Source organism: Selaginella moellendorffii, unplaced genomic scaffold (genome assembly GCF_000143415.4).
Source record: "Selaginella moellendorffii unplaced genomic scaffold, v1.0 SELMOscaffold_1, whole genome shotgun sequence".
Lineage (NCBI taxonomy): Eukaryota > Viridiplantae > Streptophyta > Lycopodiopsida > Selaginellales > Selaginellaceae > Selaginella > Selaginella moellendorffii.
In genome coordinates, this window is record NW_003314262.1 from 5,316,904 (window position 1) to 5,334,025 (window position 17,122).

General features: G+C 46.3%; 6 protein-coding genes across 9 annotated transcripts; 3 read left to right on the forward strand and 3 right to left on the reverse strand.

Annotated features, from left to right (window-relative positions):
• Nucleotides 1-32: 32 nt before the first annotated feature.
• Nucleotides 33-4,528, forward strand: LOC9663249 (dynamin-2B). Of its 3 annotated transcripts, none has more exons than XM_024687458.1 (24): nucleotides 33-253; nucleotides 312-513; nucleotides 580-630; nucleotides 687-804; nucleotides 876-974; nucleotides 1,027-1,082; nucleotides 1,126-1,243; nucleotides 1,312-1,654; nucleotides 1,713-1,860; nucleotides 1,908-2,009; nucleotides 2,064-2,183; nucleotides 2,234-2,317; nucleotides 2,370-2,497; nucleotides 2,552-2,636; nucleotides 2,688-2,817; nucleotides 2,865-2,941; nucleotides 2,990-3,046; nucleotides 3,100-3,244; nucleotides 3,296-3,444; nucleotides 3,512-3,628; nucleotides 3,683-3,750; nucleotides 3,817-3,980; nucleotides 4,030-4,264; nucleotides 4,354-4,528. In XM_024687458.1, exons 2-23 carry the CDS (start codon nucleotides 394-396, stop codon nucleotides 4,251-4,253), a joined length of 2,703 nt encoding a protein of 900 aa, XP_024543226.1. In that variant the 5' UTR covers nucleotides 33-253; nucleotides 312-393; the 3' UTR covers nucleotides 4,254-4,264; nucleotides 4,354-4,528. The 3 variants fall into 3 exon arrangements, with proteins under 3 accessions (XP_024543226.1, XP_024543233.1, XP_024543238.1); XM_024687465.1 differs by having other exon boundaries at nucleotides 4,438-4,528; XM_024687470.1 differs by having other exon boundaries at nucleotides 3,515-3,628.
• LOC9663250 (UPF0187 protein At3g61320, chloroplastic) lies at nucleotides 4,364-5,984 on the reverse strand. Its single transcript, XM_002962197.2, has 4 exons — nucleotides 5,290-5,984; nucleotides 5,045-5,212; nucleotides 4,781-4,987; nucleotides 4,364-4,718 (listed from the first exon to the last, which is right to left on the reverse strand). The coding sequence occupies exons 1-4, from the start codon at nucleotides 5,965-5,967 to the stop codon at nucleotides 4,551-4,553; spliced, it is 1,221 nt and encodes a 406-aa protein (XP_002962243.2). The 5' UTR covers nucleotides 5,968-5,984; the 3' UTR covers nucleotides 4,364-4,550.
• Nucleotides 5,985-6,151: 167 nt separating this feature from the next.
• On the reverse strand, nucleotides 6,152-8,706 carry LOC9646899 (protein sip5). Of its 2 annotated transcripts, XM_024687487.1 has the most exons (8): nucleotides 8,179-8,706; nucleotides 8,068-8,119; nucleotides 7,948-7,993; nucleotides 7,804-7,885; nucleotides 7,472-7,749; nucleotides 7,301-7,390; nucleotides 7,154-7,220; nucleotides 6,152-7,089 (listed from the first exon to the last, which is right to left on the reverse strand). In XM_024687487.1, the coding sequence occupies exons 1-8, from the start codon at nucleotides 8,368-8,370 to the stop codon at nucleotides 6,241-6,243; spliced, it is 1,656 nt and encodes a 551-aa protein (XP_024543255.1). In that variant the 5' UTR covers nucleotides 8,371-8,706; the 3' UTR covers nucleotides 6,152-6,240. The 2 variants fall into 2 exon arrangements, with proteins under 2 accessions (XP_024543255.1, XP_024543246.1); XM_024687478.1 differs by having other exon boundaries at nucleotides 7,301-7,749.
• Nucleotides 8,707-8,888: 182 nt separating this feature from the next.
• Nucleotides 8,889-9,716, forward strand: LOC9646900 (pathogenesis-related protein 1B). The gene has a single exon (XM_002961698.3). It carries the CDS (start codon nucleotides 8,902-8,904, stop codon nucleotides 9,532-9,534), a length of 633 nt encoding a protein of 210 aa, XP_002961744.2. The 5' UTR covers nucleotides 8,889-8,901; the 3' UTR covers nucleotides 9,535-9,716.
• Nucleotides 9,717-10,732: 1,016 nt separating this feature from the next.
• On the reverse strand, nucleotides 10,733-11,491 carry LOC9663251 (pathogenesis-related protein PR-1 type). Its single transcript, XM_002962199.2, has one exon. It carries the CDS (start codon nucleotides 11,467-11,469, stop codon nucleotides 10,882-10,884), a length of 588 nt encoding a protein of 195 aa, XP_002962245.1. The 5' UTR covers nucleotides 11,470-11,491; the 3' UTR covers nucleotides 10,733-10,881.
• Nucleotides 11,492-11,981: 490 nt separating this feature from the next.
• On the forward strand, nucleotides 11,982-14,429 carry LOC9646901 (indole-3-acetic acid-amido synthetase GH3.10). Its single transcript, XM_002961699.2, has 4 exons — nucleotides 11,982-12,633; nucleotides 12,711-12,812; nucleotides 12,875-13,662; nucleotides 13,724-14,429. The coding sequence occupies exons 1-4, from the start codon at nucleotides 12,377-12,379 to the stop codon at nucleotides 14,311-14,313; spliced, it is 1,737 nt and encodes a 578-aa protein (XP_002961745.2). The 5' UTR covers nucleotides 11,982-12,376; the 3' UTR covers nucleotides 14,314-14,429.
• The last annotated feature ends 2,693 nt before the right edge of the window (nucleotides 14,430-17,122 follow it).

A 17,122-nucleotide genomic window follows, 5' to 3' on the forward strand; every position in this document is an offset into this window, starting at 1 on the left:
CCTCTGTTTTTAGGGTTCTTATTTTAGGGTTCTATGGCGCATTCTTCCATCACGGGGAATGATCGCCTTCTTAGCACAAGCTTTAAGTAGCCCTAGAGCCCTAGGGGTTGGGGAAGCTTCCAAGGCGGAGCCCTAGGGCGCTGGGACGAGGGAAGGCGAGCCCTAGGGTTTCTGTGCGCGTCCTCTTCCGCGTCTGGCATTGGAGGCGCTGATTCGAGCGCCATCGTCTCCGGATTCCAGATTTCCGATCCCAGTGAGTAGCCAGCTGCGTCGATCGATCGCAGGACGTAATTTGTCGAGGATATTTCCAGATTATTTTGCCGGAGCTGGATCAGGATCTGACCGTATTCTTTCTTCTTTTTCCACATTCTTCACGGATCGAGGCTGGTAGCGATGGAAAATCTCGTCTCGTTGGCAGAGGCTATGCAGCAGGCTTCGTCGGTTTTGCTAGACGATAATGACGACTCCGCGCAGTATACTACTTTTCTTAACGTTGTTACTATTGGGAACACGGTACTAATATCCATAGGAATAGATGGAGGATCTCGTGAATTAATGTTCTTCCTCTTTGTTTTGCAGGGTGCTGGAAAATCTGCTGTTCTCAATAGTATCATTGGCTACACCGTGATGGTGAGTGACGGAACAATTTGGTGCTCTTGGTTTTGCTGACGGATTTTCTTACGTAGCCAACTGGAGAAAATGGCGCTACGAGGGCTCCAATTGTTGTTGAATTGGAGCGTGACCAATCGGAAGGTAAGGGATTGGCGGTGATGACAGAAGGGCGCGCCCGACCATCGTCTGCAAGTAAGTTTCTAGTTGTTAGTCTTCTTCTTTCGTGTCGGTTCAACTTTCTTAAAATTTTCCTGTTGTGTTAGACGAGATTCGTCTCTCGCTGCAGTCTAGGATAAGTAGAATCCTGTCGAGCAGAAGCAGCCGGCCTGAGGAGATTCGGCTTCGACTACGGTCAAGTGCAGGTATGCTTTCAAATTCTTGAATAGACTGTAAGTATCTTTGCTGTGCCTTCAGCCCCACCTTTGACATTAATTGATCTTCCTGGACTTGCATCACTCGACGACCAATTTGTAAGTAGCCTGCTACGTTTACTGGTTTCTAACTGTGTTACAGGTTAATGAATATGGAAGTCATAACGATGCTGTTCTGCTCGTTGTAGTACCTGCAACTTCCGTGCGAGATATCACGGGATCGCAAGCTTTGAAAATGGCAAGGGAGCTTGATCCTGAATGTAAGTGCTAGTGTTTTTTCAATTTAAAAAATTCTGATTTTTCTTTTTCGTTTTTGTTTTTGGGTCAGTCTCAAGGACTGTTGGTGTGATTAGCAAGGTTGATCAATCTGCCAGTGATCCCAAAAGTTTAGCTGCGGTTCAAGCAGTTCTTTCTGGCCAAGGTCCATCGGCGAGTGCAGACATAACCTGGGTTGCTTTGATTGGCCAATCTGTGTCCATAGCAGCAGCACATGCGGGTTCTGTTGGAACCGATGATTCCCTGGAGACGGCCTGGAAAGCAGAAACAGAAACTTTGAGATCCATCTTAACTGCGGCCCCGTCAACACGATTGGGGAGAGCAGCGCTAGTGGACGTGATATCTAAGCAGATTCGGAAACGGATTAGGCAAAGACTGCCAAGTCTTTTGTCTGGGTAATGCGTTCTCGTACTAGATCCTAAAGACATTTCTGACATTTGTAACGTTTCTTAGGCTCGAGGGAAGGCAGCAGGAGGTCGAAGGGGAGTTAGTGAGGCTTGGAGAACAAATGGTTGAGACGGAAGAGGGTACCCGTGCGCTTGCTTTGGAACTTTGTAGAGAATTTGAAGACAAGTATATCTTACACATAAATAGTGGAGAGGTGAGTCTTTGAATTTTGTTCTTACGTTTTCTCAAATTCTGCTGCAGACAGGCGGCTGGAGAGTGATATCAAGTTTCGAGGGCGCGCTTCCAAACAAGTTTAAAAATTTACCACTGAATGATCTTTTCGACCTGAACTACTTGAAGAAGGTAGTTAGCAGCATGTGACTACGGGTTTTTAATGTTCTTTCTGGCTTATCACAGGTGGTTCTTGAAGCGGATGGGTATCAACCATATTTGCTCTCTCCAGAGAAAGGGCTGCGAGAGCTTGTACGAAGAGCTCTCGAACTTGCTAAAGATCCTGGAAAGCATTGTGTTGACGAGGTTTGAAATATTAGCGCTTAGGTGAACAGACTTCACGTTTTAATTTTCAGGTGCATCACGTTTTAGTTGATATAGTCGCTGCATCTGCATCTTCGACACCAGGCTTAGGAAGATACCCGCCTTTTAAACGAGAGGTATGCTCTTGTGCGATTTTATGTGGAAGTAACAACGGTTTTGTCCTTTCAGGTTGTTGCTATTGCAAGTGCCGCCCTTGATGAGTACCGGACGCACGCCAAGAAGATGGTAGTAGACCTTGTTGACATGGAAAGGTCATATATTCCACCACAGCACTTCAATCGTCTTGCTCAAAGAAGGTAGACAGCTTTTGTGTTTGGTCTCTTCACTTTCCTTAGCGCTTTGGCTTCCAGGATTGACAGGCTTCGAAGGGAAGAAGAGACAAAAACAAGAGTTTCGAAAAAAGCACAAGATGCAGAGCAAGTACTTTTGAACAAGGTAAACAACAGAGCCTAAAATGTTTAACTTTAGCTATTGACTATGCCATAGGCAGCAGGTCCACCAGTAAATCAGACACCGCCGCTGAAATCTATAAAAGGTCAAAGTGACAAAGACAAGGACAGCAAGGATGGCAAGGATGGTGCTCCATCTTCAATTGCCGGTGGCGAAATTTCTGGAGGTAATTGCTTAGAGCAATTTTTGTTTGATCTGAAATCTCTTATGCAGTTTATCTCATGAAAAAAAGTACGAACAAGTCTGGTTGGAAAAAGCGTTGGTTTGTTTTAAACGAAAAGACTAACCGGGTAAGCTACAACTGCCAGATGTTCTCCTCTCTAACAGTAATTTGGCAGCTTGGATACACCAAGACTCCTGATGAGAGGCTTTTTCGCGGTGTCATCAATTTGGAGGTTGATTTTTCTTGTCGTTCTTGCCACAGAAGATAATGTCGATGAACTTACAGGAATGTGCAATCGATGACGCGTCAGAAAAGGACGACGATGACGCCCCGACAACAAAATCATCTAAAAAGGAGAGGGCGTCCGACTCTAGCATCAGTCTTGCATTCAAGATTACAAACAAAGTTCCTTACAAATCTGTCTTGAAAGGTAGGCTCTCAATCCCTTCGTATGAAGACGTTTATTCCCTTCCTCTTGCAGCACACTCTTCGGTCGTCTTAAAAGCCGAAAGTATAGCGGACAAGCAGGAATGGATTGCGAAGCTCCGGAATTGTGCGCAAGGGACTCAGCAGCCGCCTGGCAAGTCAGCCTCTATCGTGAAAGAACCTTCTCGTGCACCAGAACCTGTGGTATTTCCATTCCTTCTTTCCTGTTTCACTTCATTTCTTTTTTGTCTAAATCTTTCTCGACTCGTAGCAGGACACTGTGATTAGAAGACCAGCCGATCCGGACGAGGACCTCAGATTCATGGGCCAAGAAGTTCGCGACTACGTTGAGGCCGTGCTCAACAGCCTCTCGGCCAACATCCCAAAGGTAATGCGGCGTCAAATAACTCACTTTCACTTGTCTCACACCACTCATTCACAGGCAGTCGTGCTTTGCCAAGTCGAGAAGTCGAAAGATGCGATGCTCAACAAGCTCTACAGCTCCATCAGGCAAGTCGATGACTAGCTTTTCGAACCGATGTCGCGTGAACCTTAACTCCGCGAACTACCGTGCAGTAAATTCTCGAGCGCCCAGATCCAGGAGCTTTTGCAAGAGGACCCTGAAGTAAAGCGGAGGCGTGACAAATGCCAGAGGCAATCGCAAGTGCTAAACAAGCTCACACACCAGCTAAGTATGCACGAAGCTCGCGTGTCTACTGTCAGTGGCTACACCGACACAGGTAAAACATCTCTGCATCGCCTTATCCAACAAAACTTTGGCTACCACAGATGGATATGGATCACCATCGAGTTCCAAAGGAGCCGGCGAGGAGTGGCGAGTGGCGTTTGAGTCCGCCAGCACTGCGCCACCGCCGAGCAAGTCTCTGAGCATCAACGGACGAATAGATCGACGGTTCACGGCCACGGAAGAGAACGGTGACATTGGTTCCAGCCGTCGGTCCACGCCCTCGAGGGCCGCTCCAGCGCCTCCGGGTTCTATGTATAGAGGATGATGACTAAACCGGTAAGTCTATCATCTCTTTTCTCTTGTTTCGTTCTTTCTTCCTTGTTTGTTGTTTTATATCGATTGACTGGATGGATTGTTTTTCTCAGAGTCGGGGAGTTTTGAAAATTTTTTGTGTGATTTTCCACGGATGGTTTGGTGGTGAATAACTTTCCATTTTGCTCTCCCTCTAGGTGCCCACGCTGCCGTATTGTAAATTGGCGGCCTTGTATCGTTACAGTCAGCTCTGCCGTGTCTCGATTATATATATGGTTTCTTTGTTTCTCTAGTCGGTGTCTGCGTGGTCTTAAGTTCTTAGACGCCCGTTTGTTTGCTGCTGTTCCTCGGGCTGGGTTTGGATATGTCGGCCCACTTTAGCGTGGAGCTCGGTCATTTCTTTGATGTTTATGAGGGCCACCTCACACATTCTATCGAGAGCCAGCATTGGAAATGGTTCCTCGATGAGAACTCCCACCTGAGGCAAGATTTGTGGACAAGAGGATATCTTCCATGTAAAGAGATCGAGATTCATCCTACCTCTTCGATGCAAAAGAGAGCTGCGGAGCTGAAAAACGTGGAGGGGATGACGAGCCAGTTGCAAGTGTCCCACAGCGCAATGGGGAGGCCCAGGTGCCACAGTATGAGAAACCTGGACGTAAGGCGAGTGTACGAGAGAGGAATGGGGGTCCGGATGAGCCTCTCGCACACGCTCACGCTCCTGTTGTAGGTGGAGATGTTTTCGTGCTGTAAGAAGCGAGAGGTGGTCACAAGCTATACCGGAACTATTTGGGAGCTACTTACCAGAAGAACTTGCTGTGTTTCTCCCAGGCTCAAGCCATCGATGATCTGGAAGATCATCTGGAGCAAGCAATTCGGCCGGTGCTTGGCATTGAGAACAAAGGCAAGATCCCGCTCGTCTAAGACTTTCCTCAAGTCGGCCTCCATGTCGGATCCCATGATAAGGTGACACTGCACTTGTAAGGGGACAAAACTTCCACGTAAACTTCGAAAACAAGAGTTCCCGAGAGAAGAAAAAGACTACCAACCTTCAGAGCCAGTGGAAAAGCCACGATATACCGCATGAGATCATCGTTGTGGATCCAAGCCTCTGTCAGCCTCGCCAAATTCTTGGTGCTGCTGATCACCTCGGTCCACGTCTTCCTGGCCTCGTCATACCTCGAGTAGGACGTATCGGTCCTAAATACCAAGAGAAGAGCCAATGCCGGGGCCGTGAGCTCGTAAGGCAGCGACGGCGCGTGGAGCACTGGAAGAAATCCCGGCGCCCACCCGGATTCCACGAGAGCGTTGTAGAGCGTGACCAGCACCGAAATCCCCGTGACTGTGAAGACCGGGGGAATCAAAGAGATGATAACCCGGGAGGAGAACGTCGAGGCCATATGGCGGGCGTGGCGGAGGGAGCTCCTGTGCCGCAGCCAGTCGTTGTTGGAGTAGAAGGCGCGGCGATTGGGCATATTTTGCTCCTTCTGCGCGTCGGCCCACTCGGGAACGCTCGCAATCCACCGAAATATGTCGAGCCTGGCCTCGCGGATGCCGTCGAGCGAGAATGGATTAGCGATGATCTTGCCGCGCGGCCCTCGCCATTGCCGCGGTTCTGGAATCTGGCAGAAAACCTGGAAAACAAACCTCCGCTGCTGCCGATGGCCGCGGCCCCGCGCCACCGCCGGTGGGAAACGCTGCTCTCGATCCAATGCGTATCGATTCATCCTTGAATCGAGCTCCCGGACCGCGAATCCGTGCGCTGTCGAGCCGCAAATGCGATGGACGAACTAGGTTTTTAGCTTACCGCTTAAATCCGAAAGAATATCTCATTGATGCTTGCCACGTCTACAGTAAAATGCCACGTATGCATACGCAACGTATATACCATAATAAACGAATAAACCTGGAAACCATGGAAAACGAATATACCACTGCGTCTCGTCGAGTGGCTTTTCCTTAAATCCCTGTACAAGAAAAAGAACAAACAAACGCGACTACTACGTTGCTTTGGAGCCACCGTGCTTGGCCTGGAGAGCTTGAGCTTCCGCCAGTGAAAGCGCCATAGCCAGCATCATCTGCTCTTCAAAGCTCTCGGGCACTACACTCGCAGTTGACGCTGCCGAATCGTTCGCCGCCGGTTGTAGCAGAGCTGCCGCTCCACCGGGATTACTTCCATTCGTCCCAGGAGCAGCAGCACTGGCAGCTCCACCACCATTCCCTGGATCATCCTCCTCCGGAGCTTCCCACGGCAGTAGCGATGGCACGCTGCTACAAAAGCTTGTCCCAGCCTCGACAACCTCGGACCCCTGGTCAAGCAACGCATCAGGCGACACTTCCACGCTCATCCCTCGACGAATCCATCTTGTTAAGTTCTCGTTATTGTTGCTGGTGTTGGTGCTGGTCATGCTGGTGTTGGTGTTGGAACCTGTTGCTCTTAGCGTTGTCAAGGCCATTGCCGCTGCCTCTACACCCGATTCCTCCACGCTCGACTTCTCCGCTTTCTCCTCAGTCAAGCTCTCGTCTGTCCCAGAAACTATTCGTATATGTTCTTCCAGGGACTGCGTCTCGCTGGAGCCGTGAGCGTTTGAGACGGCCCCACTGTCGTTGGACTCGGCGTCACTCTCCCCGGCCGGTTCCATCCCTCCGGTGTTTCCAGTCACCTGTCTCTCGGCCAGTGCGGCGATAGCGGAGGCAAAGCCTCCAGTGACGGACCCCCTCCTCCCTCGAATCTCCGACGGCTCCAGGTTCGTCAGTGGCGAGTCTTGGATCTCATACTGCAAGCCATTCAATGCCGATGGGAATGGATGCTCGGAGATGCTGTCTATTGGACGTTGGTTTCCTTGTTCCTGGGAACATAGAGCTCTGGTTAGTAAACGACAAGGTCTCATAAATTCTTCACAATCTAGCTACCTGGATAGAAAGCCAGATGGCCTCCATGACCATTATATCCTCGAGATCCAAGTCAAAATCTTCGTCTCTGCACGGCCAAAAGGTGACAAAAAGAAAAAGAATAGACGAATGAGCAACCAAAAGAGACAAACGCAAGACTTTTTGTACCTGTTATATGGAGCATATCCTGGGCCATCACCCGACGAACTATTGCTCCAAGCAGCACCTCTTCTTCTGGCGTTGAATGACGAGGAGTTCCTGGCGGATGTCGAAGAAAACGTATTATGTCTATTTGAATCTCTTTGGCCTCCTTGTTGCCACGGAGATTCTGAATCAGACCTTGATGGATAAGTAAAAATGTCGGTTTGAGGGTAGCCGATGGCCGTGTTGCCGTCGGCATTTGTCCATGGATCCCAGCTCCTTTCCGGCGGTAAAGCTGGCTCCTGGGACCTTTCCTCTGGAGTTGTTGTTTCCTGCTCGGCTTCCCCTGCTGCAACTGCAACTATTGGCGAGCCTTCTCGGGGAGCTTGTTCTTGCCTCTGCAAGCGCGCTTCCTCGTCCTGAATTTCTTGTTGTCGCCTGATTCTGATCTTTGCCTCTATAACCTTTTGCTCTTCCTGGAAACACAAAACACTTCATGCTGGTGCAAGAGAAGCATTGACAAACCATACCGCTTGCTCGACACCCTTTTCCTCGAGGGTCTTCGCGCCAAGATACTCCACCGCGTAGTTGGGCGTTTTGCAAAACGGACACCTACAGCAAGTCAAGAAGAACGGCTTAGAAGAGATACTTAAAAGCACTGCTTGGAGTCATACTGTGTAGGCCGGGTAGAATTCGGAGATTTCACTTGCAAGAAACACTCTGAAAAAATCAAAGAAAGAAAGAAACCAAACACACAGAGTAAGTTGAAACGAAGAGAACCGATAGAGAAATACCTGTGCAAATGCCTTTAGTACAACACTTCGATCGATTCAGGCTTGGATAATGCTGCCACCAAGAACAAAGAAAATTAAGAAGAAGGTACTACACATAAACCAAAGACTTACCAAAAAACAAATGGGACACTCGTCAAGATCGATGGCAGCATCCTCGGCTCCCGGGTAGCAAGGAGCAAGCTTGGCATCGATGATAAGCCTTCTCAGTTTCTTGTGATCGACGTCCTTGTGCTGATACAAGCCCTGGGGCCTCGTGTAGCGATCGTCAATCTGGGCGCGCCTTCTCGCGAATTTGTTGCCCATGACAACGGCTCGAGCACGCTATCCCGGAACTCGTCCTAGCATCTATCCCGGAATATCACAATCCATTGCTCGATTTACCCGCGGGACGAAGAAACGCATGGCGCCAATGCCCTAGCGAGGCCAGGACGCGGAAGAAGAGTAGCAATCCCTACCGAAGCTCTCCACGACGAATCGTCTTATTCTTTCTCAATCGCGGCCGAGGAGCAATCAATCCATCCATTCCGCGCAGCAGTGCCCAGTGCCGATGCGCGACGGCAGCGCTGTGGAACGATCAATCGATCGAGGGACGCGATAGGGACGCCGAAACGCAACAACGCGATACAGGGAGCCCTAGAAAAAAATGGTACCACGAGGGAATATCCAACCCTTTTGCATTTCTTTCGGCGTGGACGGCCACGATTGCGAGGATCGCAAACCGACGGCTCGATATTGCGCCCTCCACGATGCTCGAGACCATTTCAACTTCTTGGCGAAATTTCTTGCTATAAAACTCAGCCTCGATGACGATCAAACTTAAATCAAAGCTTCGCCATGATCATCTCTACCAAGTTCCTCCTCTCTAGCTTCCTTGCTCTGTTGATCTATGGCATTCCAAGCACTGCCCTCTCATTCCGTGAAAGCACTCAGAGTGATGACCTCTCGATCCTTGCAAGTACACAGGATGATTTCTTTTCAATCCTTGCAAGTACACAGGATAATTTCTTTTCAATCCTTGCAAGCACCCAGAGTGATTTCCTCGGCGCTCACAACTCCGCAAGAGCTTCAATTGCGACGTCTCCAAGAATCCCTCCTCTCTCCTGGAGCAATGACGCCGCGGCATTTGCAATGAGATGGATCACAACGCTGAGAGACACGAGAAATTGCAACATGGTTCACTCGGGCAACAGAGCATATGGGGAAAACTTATACAAATGGATGGGAAGTCCTGGATTGCCATCGCCAAATCCTGCGGAAGCCGTGAAGTCATGGGTGAACGAGAAGAGAGACTATCGGTATGCAAGCAATAGCTGTGCCGCTGGTAAGGTTTGTGGGCATTACACCCAAGTTGTGTGGAGGAACACCAAGAGAGTGGGGTGTGCGTCTATCAAATGTCCTGGAAATATGCTGCTTGTGAGTTGCAATTATGATCCACCTGGTAATTGGGTTGGGCAGAAGCCATATTAGCAGATTAGAAAGTTCCCATGCATTTTCACAGCATAGCCACAAATCCAATAAGTTTTCTTCTTGAGAATCATGGCAGCGTGTGTAGTTTTCTCGTTGACATCATAGCTTATAATAAATGTAAACTCACTGTTTCAATCACAATCTATCAGCAAGGCCAAATTGATTAATACTTTTTTGACGCATTTTGTTATTATTGAAACGTCAAGTGAATTAGATGTGGCAAGAACTATGAATGAATTAAATATTGCCTGGCATATAAGTTACCCAGTTGGCAAAGTTTTTCTGATTCACATGTTATCAAGAATCTATTGTTGGATCTCTAGGGCAGGATCCAGATCCATGCAACTGTTCTAGCACCAATTGTGATGATCTGCACATAGCAAGTATTAGGAAATACTTTTGAAACTACATTACACTTTCATGATATCCTCACAACTCAGATCCTCACCATTCCCTCTAAAGTAACCATGTCAAATGTAGCGTTAGATGGCAGCAATCTTGTGTGGCACCAGCGCTGCATCGTGCACACATTCCGTGATGGGTCTGTCAATACGTCAGCAGACTCTTCACCCAAGGGGCCAAAAGGAAGAAGCCTTGGATTGAACATACCATCACCGCCAAGCCCCAGAATTGCAAGGAGCGCCCCTTTGTCGCTCATCCAGCCCTCCATTACAGGAACTACAGGAACATCGTTCTCACAATAGACCCTGCACGAAGGAAACAAAGCTTTTTCTCCTTGATCCAAAGCTTTTTCCGTCTCAACCAGTGTACTACTAATTTCTTTTCTTAATCCTTGAGCGCAGCCTTGGAGAGAGCAACCGAGCTTCCTCCATTCGCTCGCACCTAGACAGAGCGTCGAGGAGGTTCCAGTAACTCCAAGATGAGAGGAGAAGGCTCGCATGCCCTAGTCTTACCTGCCCATGCACGTCTAATTCACTATAAAGTGTGTTAAGGCTGCTGTGCGAGATTAGTGTAAAGTTAGTGACAGAGCAAAGAGCGGTGTTGAGACTAAATTTGTACCTAACATCGCCGGCTCACTCCCAAGGCTGGCCCGAACCTAAAATGGACAGCTGAACGATTAATGTCACAGAAATAGTAACTTTTTTTTAATGCGATTAAAAAAATTAGTACTGGAGTTTAAATAATCTTAAGCTTGCCTTAAAAACAATTCTGACTTTTTAATCTTTTGTACAACAACTCAAAAGCAATACTGATTTATTACGATGAGAAAATTAGACACATGCCAATGAGGCTATGCTTTGCAGAAGAGAACTTATTGGATTTGTGGCAATTTTATGCTGTGAAAATGCATGGAAAACCACTTCATAAAGTGAGTTTTCTAAGTTGCTAATATGGCTTCTGTCCAACCCAGTTACCAGGTGGATCATAGTTACAACTCACAAGCATCGCATTTCCTGGACATGTGATAGAAGCACACCCCACTCTCTGGGTGTTCCTCCAGACAACTTGGGTGTAATGCCCACAAACCTTACCAGCGGCACAGCTATTCGTTGCATACGTATAGTCTTTCCTCTCGCTCACCCATGACTTCACGGCTTCCGCAGGATTTGGCGGTGGCAATCCAGGACTTCCCTGCCATTTGTATAAATTTTCCCCATATGCTCTGTTACCGGAGTGAACCAGGCCGCAATTTTTCGTGTCTCTCAGGCTTGTGATCCATTGCGTTGCAAATGCCGCGGCATCAGTGCTCCAGGAGAGAGGAGGGATTCTTGGAGATGTCGAAACGGAAGCTCTGGCGGAGTTGTGAGCGTCGAGGAAATCACTCTGGGTGCTTTCAAGGATTGAGTAGAAGTCACTTTGGGTGTTTGCAAGGATTGAGAGGATATCACTCTGGGTGCTTGCGAGGATTGAGAGGCTGCCATAGATCAACAGGGCAAGGAAACTAGAGAGGAAGAACTTACTAGAGATGAACATGGCTAAGCTGTAATCTAAGGACATCAAGTTTTATAGCAAGAACAAGTTCGATTGAAATGGTCTCGAGCAACGCAATATGACGAACATTCCGTGACGATCATCCTTAGAAGTTGAAAGGAGGGTGGAATGTTCAGCCCTCGATTTACGCTCCTTGCAATCGCGGCCGTCCACGCTGAAGAAATGCAGCGCTGTTTCAATCAGAAATTGAAAAAAAAGCAAAATTCATAGAATAAAAGGGCAAATAGTAACATTTTAGAAGTTTAGTTTGACTTCTCTCCTCTAACTCAGACTCATTGTTGTTATTACTCACGTTCTGCTGACCAATGCTTCTGATTGTGATTGCAGCAATTGTAAAAAAAGAAGTCGTTTTGGATTTTACATGATTTAAAACAAATAATATATTACATTGGTGGCCATATTAACGTATGCAGAAAACCTAGTGAAACATAAAGAAATTTCTTGAGTACACACAACTCTGGAAGTTAGCTTTGATAGAATTTGTGGGGTTCCTTCTCCGAGTTCTTGGATCTAAAACAGCCCTGATTTCTCCACACTTCATCCTCGACCTCCCTCGCCATGAAGGTCACTGACTCCTTCGCCACCTCGGCCTTGAACGCGGGCATAAACGGGGATGTTGAGAACGGCCAAAGACGACAGTTGCGCCCCTTCCTTCTATTCCCGGCCCAAGATTTCCACTAGAATGGATCGAAAAAGTCTAGCTCGTGTTATACAGGGGAGGAGGATGACGTCTTTGATAGGGCAGCGAGGCTGGGATTTCCAATCTTACAAGTTATCCAATCTCGACGCACGAGTTCTTTGACGAAGGGTTTTAAAACTGTCGGTCTTCTGTGAAATAGAAAGCTATTCGTGTCGCGTATCCTTTTACTGAGGGTTTCTAAAATACACGATGGCGAGCATTGGTGAATTTGAGCGAGCTTGTGAGAATGGAGCTTCGGTCCAGGAGGAGCTGCTGGCCGGCATTCTCCGCAAGAATGCAAGCACCGATTATCTCCAGAAGTTTGGGAGCCCCCAAACTCCAGCTGCTTACAAATCCCAGGTTCCAATCGTATCCTATGAGGATGTCGCCGGAGAGATTGAAAGGATTGCATCCGGGGACGAGAGCCCAGTTCTTTGCCAGGACCCAATTATTTGCTTTTTCGCGAGGTAAGAATGTCTTTGCCGGAAGAACAAAGCAAAATCTCTCTTTTTCTAGTTTAATTGTCAAAATTTTCTAATTCCAGCTCCGGCACATCATCTGGGAAGCACAAGATTATTCCAGTCACTGCTGAGAATATGTCCGCCACAACGAGAGCAATAGAACTTTCCAGTGCTTACAAAGCAAGGTATTTTGCTAATCTCAATATATCTTGTGAAGAACTTTGATGGTTCTGTGGAAATCTTTTAGATGTTTCCCGGAGCTTGGAAGTGGGAGAGTGCTCGGTTTGTACTACTGCATCGATCAATTTCATACCAAGGCGGGGATCTTGGTGGGAGCTGGCACCACTTACACGATCAAGAACTACAGAAACTTCTCAAGTAAGTTCACGACTCCGTACGAGATGATCGTGTCCGGGTCAAACTGGCGGGAGCTGACGTACTGCCACTTGCTGTGTGGCTTGATCCAGCGAGACGCGGTGGAACACATCGAGTCGATGTTTGCCTACACCATCTGCGAGTCTCTGAGGATCCTCGAGAGCGATTGGGAGGAGATTTGCAACGACATAAGAACTGGCAGCTTGATCAGCGGCAAAGTCACACACGCAAAGCTCCAAGAAGCTTTCGCGAGGTTAATTCTGGATTATAACGAGCTGGATCGTGTCCGCAATGCCGAGGCCATCACCAAGATTTGCAGCAGAAAATCATGGTCTGGAATTCTTTCCTTGCTCTTCCCGCGAGCAAAACTGGTTTCCACAGTGGTGACCGGGGGGATGGCACACTTTGTTCCTCAGTTAAGAGATTACGCAGGTGTCAAGCTTCCAATCTCCGGGAAAGACTACTACTCGTCTGAGGGAGTTCTTGGGATCAACACAAACCCCGCTTCTCCTCTTGAGGAAGTCGTCTTCACAATTTTACCACACATAATGTACCACGAGTTTCTTCCGCTCGGTGCTAATAATCCAGCTGGTGAAATCCTGGCTCCACACGAGGTTGTCGTTGGGCAAGAGTACGAGATCGTCATCACGAACTTCGCAGGTTTGCCATCTTCTATCTTTTCTTGCAAATTTCTCACCCGAAGTGTTCTCTTTTCTTTAAGGATTATATCGATACCGAGTCGGGGACGTGGTGAAAGTATCGAGTTTTTTCCATGGAGTTCCTCAGCTGGCTTTCAGCCACCGCAAGAACGCGGTTCTGAGCGTCCAAAATGAGATGGTCGACGAGCAAGAGCTCCAAAATGTGGTGATGGAAGTATCAAAAGAGGCAGGGATCGAGGTGGCGAACTTCACAGCCTATGGCAATTCCACCGCTGTTCCTGCGCACTACGTGATCTTCTGGGAGCTCAAACGCAGAGAAGGGATCAACAGAGAGCTCTTGGAGAGATGCTGCTCGAGTATAGACAGGTCTTTCAATCCGGGATACACTGGAAAGAGGCTGGATGAAGTGATCGACTCGCTGGAGCTGGTGATTGTCAAGGAAGGGACGTTTGAGAGGCTGATGGAGGAAGCTGTGAGGAATGGAACATCGCCAGCGCAGTATAAAACTCCAAGGTGTGTGACCTCTCCAAGAATGCTGGAAGTTCTAGAGTCTGGACGCGTCCAGAGCTACAAGAGTGGGGAGATGCCTAGATCTGTGTTAGAGAGCTGGGAGCCAAGCTTTCCACAAGGCAGTGCATCGCGAGATGCCTAGAATATACCTGAAAAAGCATCCAGATTTGTCTCCAACAGAAGTCCGCCCCTCACCTCATTTTGTCTGGCTGAGATTTCTAAGAACAAACATAGTTAAGGTAGCAAAATCATAGTCAATACATACATTGGGCCAATTTCATGAGTTTTTCAAAGGTATAACAGAATACAACCATTAAAACTTGATTTGAATCATTGAAGCTGGAGGAGATTTAGTTGTGACAATTGCGAATCCACCGCCACAGCTAAGATGGCTAATCTTCTTAAAAATTGCATCAACAAGAACATTGCTGCAGAAAAGATTGAGCTCTTGGTGGAGCTGCTATGTCTATTCCATTATCTTCCCCACTATCAACAAGATCCCATTGGAAAAAAAATCCTGTCCCAATTTCACCAGCTTCACAAGACATTATGAATCTTAGCAACATCTGGTTAAACCAAAAGAAAATTCTGAATGAGAAACAATGCAATGTACCTGAGTGTAGGATTTGGTTCTGAAGTTCATCCTAGAAATCTAGAGGCAAGGGTAAGTTTCCATTAAGAATGTGTGCTGCGTTGACGAGATCATTCTCATCAAAGGGAGCTTGTTGATTCGTTGCCAATGTCATCTCAGAGATAAATGCCAAGAATCCTAGTAAAACTTGCTTTGTGTTCTATGTTGATGTCTTTGCTGTGGCTACTTCAAAACCTTAAGCTGCTTGACCATGTAGAGATCTTTAGCTTGTTGGTACTGAAGTTCCTATTTATTATAGGGCTTCCTCTAGCAAACTCTCAGCATGGAGGTTGGTCACTCTCATGTAGAAACTTTTTGCCAAAAATCCCATATCTAGTCTTATGGGATTTTCAGTAACCCACTTACCCATACTTGTGATGGAATACTTGGCTACAAACTTGTTACTTGCCATTGAGGAACTTTATACCCATTGCAAAGTAATGAAGCAAGGGTAAGTTATTGCCTTCACCACAGCCTCAAAAACGTCTGCTAGAACTTCCTAAATTTAGGCATGTAGCCACTCTTTATTAGTAAATCACATATTTCTACCACTAAAAGCTTGAAAGGAATTTATGAGTGGTTTGGCGAATTTGCTTATTGAAGTGTTGAGACAGATATTTCTTCCATGATGTTGTCAAAGTTGGTGTCTGTAAATATGATGGACCATGCATGTAAAGCAATGGTGACCACCTTCATCTCCAAGAAGAGAATGCAATGCATAATAAACTTAATGACAGCTCAAGGGTCTCTCAATACCATATGCCAGCTTTCACATCCTTGCAAAGCTTTATTCTACCTGGCATCACCAATGGAAATGCACCAGCTATCCATACCACATTTTGCATGGTGTTCAATGGCTCCCACATGCATGGGGCAGGTCCTCCTCAAATGCAGGCCACTGTATCAGTGCATCCCTACACTCATTGCATACTGTGTAGGGTAACACAATTGTGCATAAGCAATTGAGCTGCATCTTCACCATAAGGATTAAGAACATGCTTTTATTTCTTATAAGGAAAATTCATCTCATCTATATCAAAGTATTCAAGCAAAATAAGTTGCATTTCGCCTCATGTAGCTTATTTTGTTGGCCCCTCACATCATCCACCACCAACTGATTACCGACAAATATGCAATACACAAAGTACAACCAAGGGGAAAACAAGTTTGAACATGGATACAAAGCTTATGAACTCAAGGACATAAAACCCACGAATTTGGAGCCAATACAATGTTTTAACTCAACTATACAATGTTTTAACTATTTTGACCTCAATGTTTTATATTTTTTAACACTAAAAAATATAAGTCTTCAATGAGTATCTTGATTTATGCATTTTTATTTATTTATTTATATAGCTTTATCATGGCAGTAGGCACATCATGTTCTGTTTATGCTCTACTACTTCAAGTAATTTATGTGAAGAGTAGGATATATTTTATATCAAGATGGGAACATTGTATTAACTCACTTTTGTGCCAAAGCTAAATGCCTACTAAATGCTATAAAGTTCATAGCTAATCTCCTATGATGACAAGCTATTTGATTGTCATTTCTTACTTACATATAATGCATATTTTAAATAAAGAATTGTATTTATAATCAATGCTCACCCTTCTACTTTTTGAAACCTGCACACGCATGATAAATTGTGATGCCTAAATTGAGACAAAAAGTCACATACCTTACCACAACATCCACAATGGAGGCATTATGAACAAATCCTTGCACTCGTGTTTGCACAATTAGTCTTCACCCACCAATCAATCTTTTCCCTCAAACTCCTCAAAACCTACACATACAATAAGGGATCAAATGTATTGCAACACATATGGGGATAAGCTCATGAAAAAAACCTCATACTAGTGTTGCTTGCAAAAACCATAATTGCACTTCTTATGTGCTCAGAAGACAAGTTGCCCATATCTTTGTAAGAGAATAAGAGAGTGGCAAGCAAGAAACGACCTAGCAAAGAGATATATGTGGCAACATGATTGCATGCACCCATAAATGCTTCAGATGGCAAATGGTGTAAATCTATACAACAGTTTTCGCTTTAATTAAAAACGCTGTAACATTTCCATTTTACCCTTTCTAATATGGCAATGGCCCTTTTCTAGTCTTCTATATTTAACACGATGTGGCCTATGGACCCCAAACATATTACTTTCTAACCCTAGCAATTGAAATGTGATCAGAATATGTTTAAAAACCAAAAATCAAAATCACATAGACTCCCTTTTGGCCACCACATCATTCATGTATATTATGCAAAATTAAAACCCTTTCAATTGAGTGCAAATTATTTGCTGATTAAAT

Coding starts and splice junctions, on each gene's coding strand:
- LOC9663249 (XM_024687458.1), top strand. CDS start 394: ATGGAAAATCTCGTCTCGTTGGCAGAGGCTATGCAGCAGGCTTCGTCG. Junction 1,244..1,311: donor AAGGGAGCTTGATCCTGAAT/GTAAGTGCTAGT, acceptor TTTTTGGGTCAG/TCTCAAGGACTGTTGGTGTG. Junction 2,818..2,864: donor CGGTGGCGAAATTTCTGGAG/GTAATTGCTTAG, acceptor TCTCTTATGCAG/TTTATCTCATGAAAAAAAGT.
- LOC9663251 (XM_002962199.2), bottom strand. CDS start 11,469: ATGTTCATCTCTAGTAAGTTCTTCCTCTCTAGTTTCCTTGCCCTGTTG.
- LOC9646901 (XM_002961699.2), top strand. CDS start 12,377: ATGGCGAGCATTGGTGAATTTGAGCGAGCTTGTGAGAATGGAGCTTCG. Junction 12,634..12,710: donor ATTATTTGCTTTTTCGCGAG/GTAAGAATGTCT, acceptor TTCTAATTCCAG/CTCCGGCACATCATCTGGGA. Junction 13,663..13,723: donor CGTCATCACGAACTTCGCAG/GTTTGCCATCTT, acceptor CTTTTCTTTAAG/GATTATATCGATACCGAGTC.
- LOC9646899 (XM_024687478.1), bottom strand. CDS start 8,370: ATGGGCAACAAATTCGCGAGAAGGCGCGCCCAGATTGACGATCGCTAC. Junction 7,994..8,067: donor TACTAAAGGCATTTGCACAG/GTATTTCTCTAT, acceptor TGATTTTTTCAG/AGTGTTTCTTGCAAGTGAAA. Junction 7,090..7,153: donor CCATCTGGCTTTCTATCCAG/GTAGCTAGATTG, acceptor CTATGTTCCCAG/GAACAAGGAAACCAACGTCC.
- LOC9646900 (XM_002961698.3), top strand. CDS start 8,902: ATGATCATCTCTACCAAGTTCCTCCTCTCTAGCTTCCTTGCTCTGTTG.
- LOC9663250 (XM_002962197.2), bottom strand. CDS start 5,967: ATGAATCGATACGCATTGGATCGAGAGCAGCGTTTCCCACCGGCGGTG. Junction 4,988..5,044: donor AAACACAGCAAGTTCTTCTG/GTAAGTAGCTCC, acceptor CGCTTCTTACAG/CACGAAAACATCTCCACCTA. Junction 4,719..4,780: donor CTCTCTTTTGCATCGAAGAG/GTAGGATGAATC, acceptor ATCTTGCCTCAG/GTGGGAGTTCTCATCGAGGA.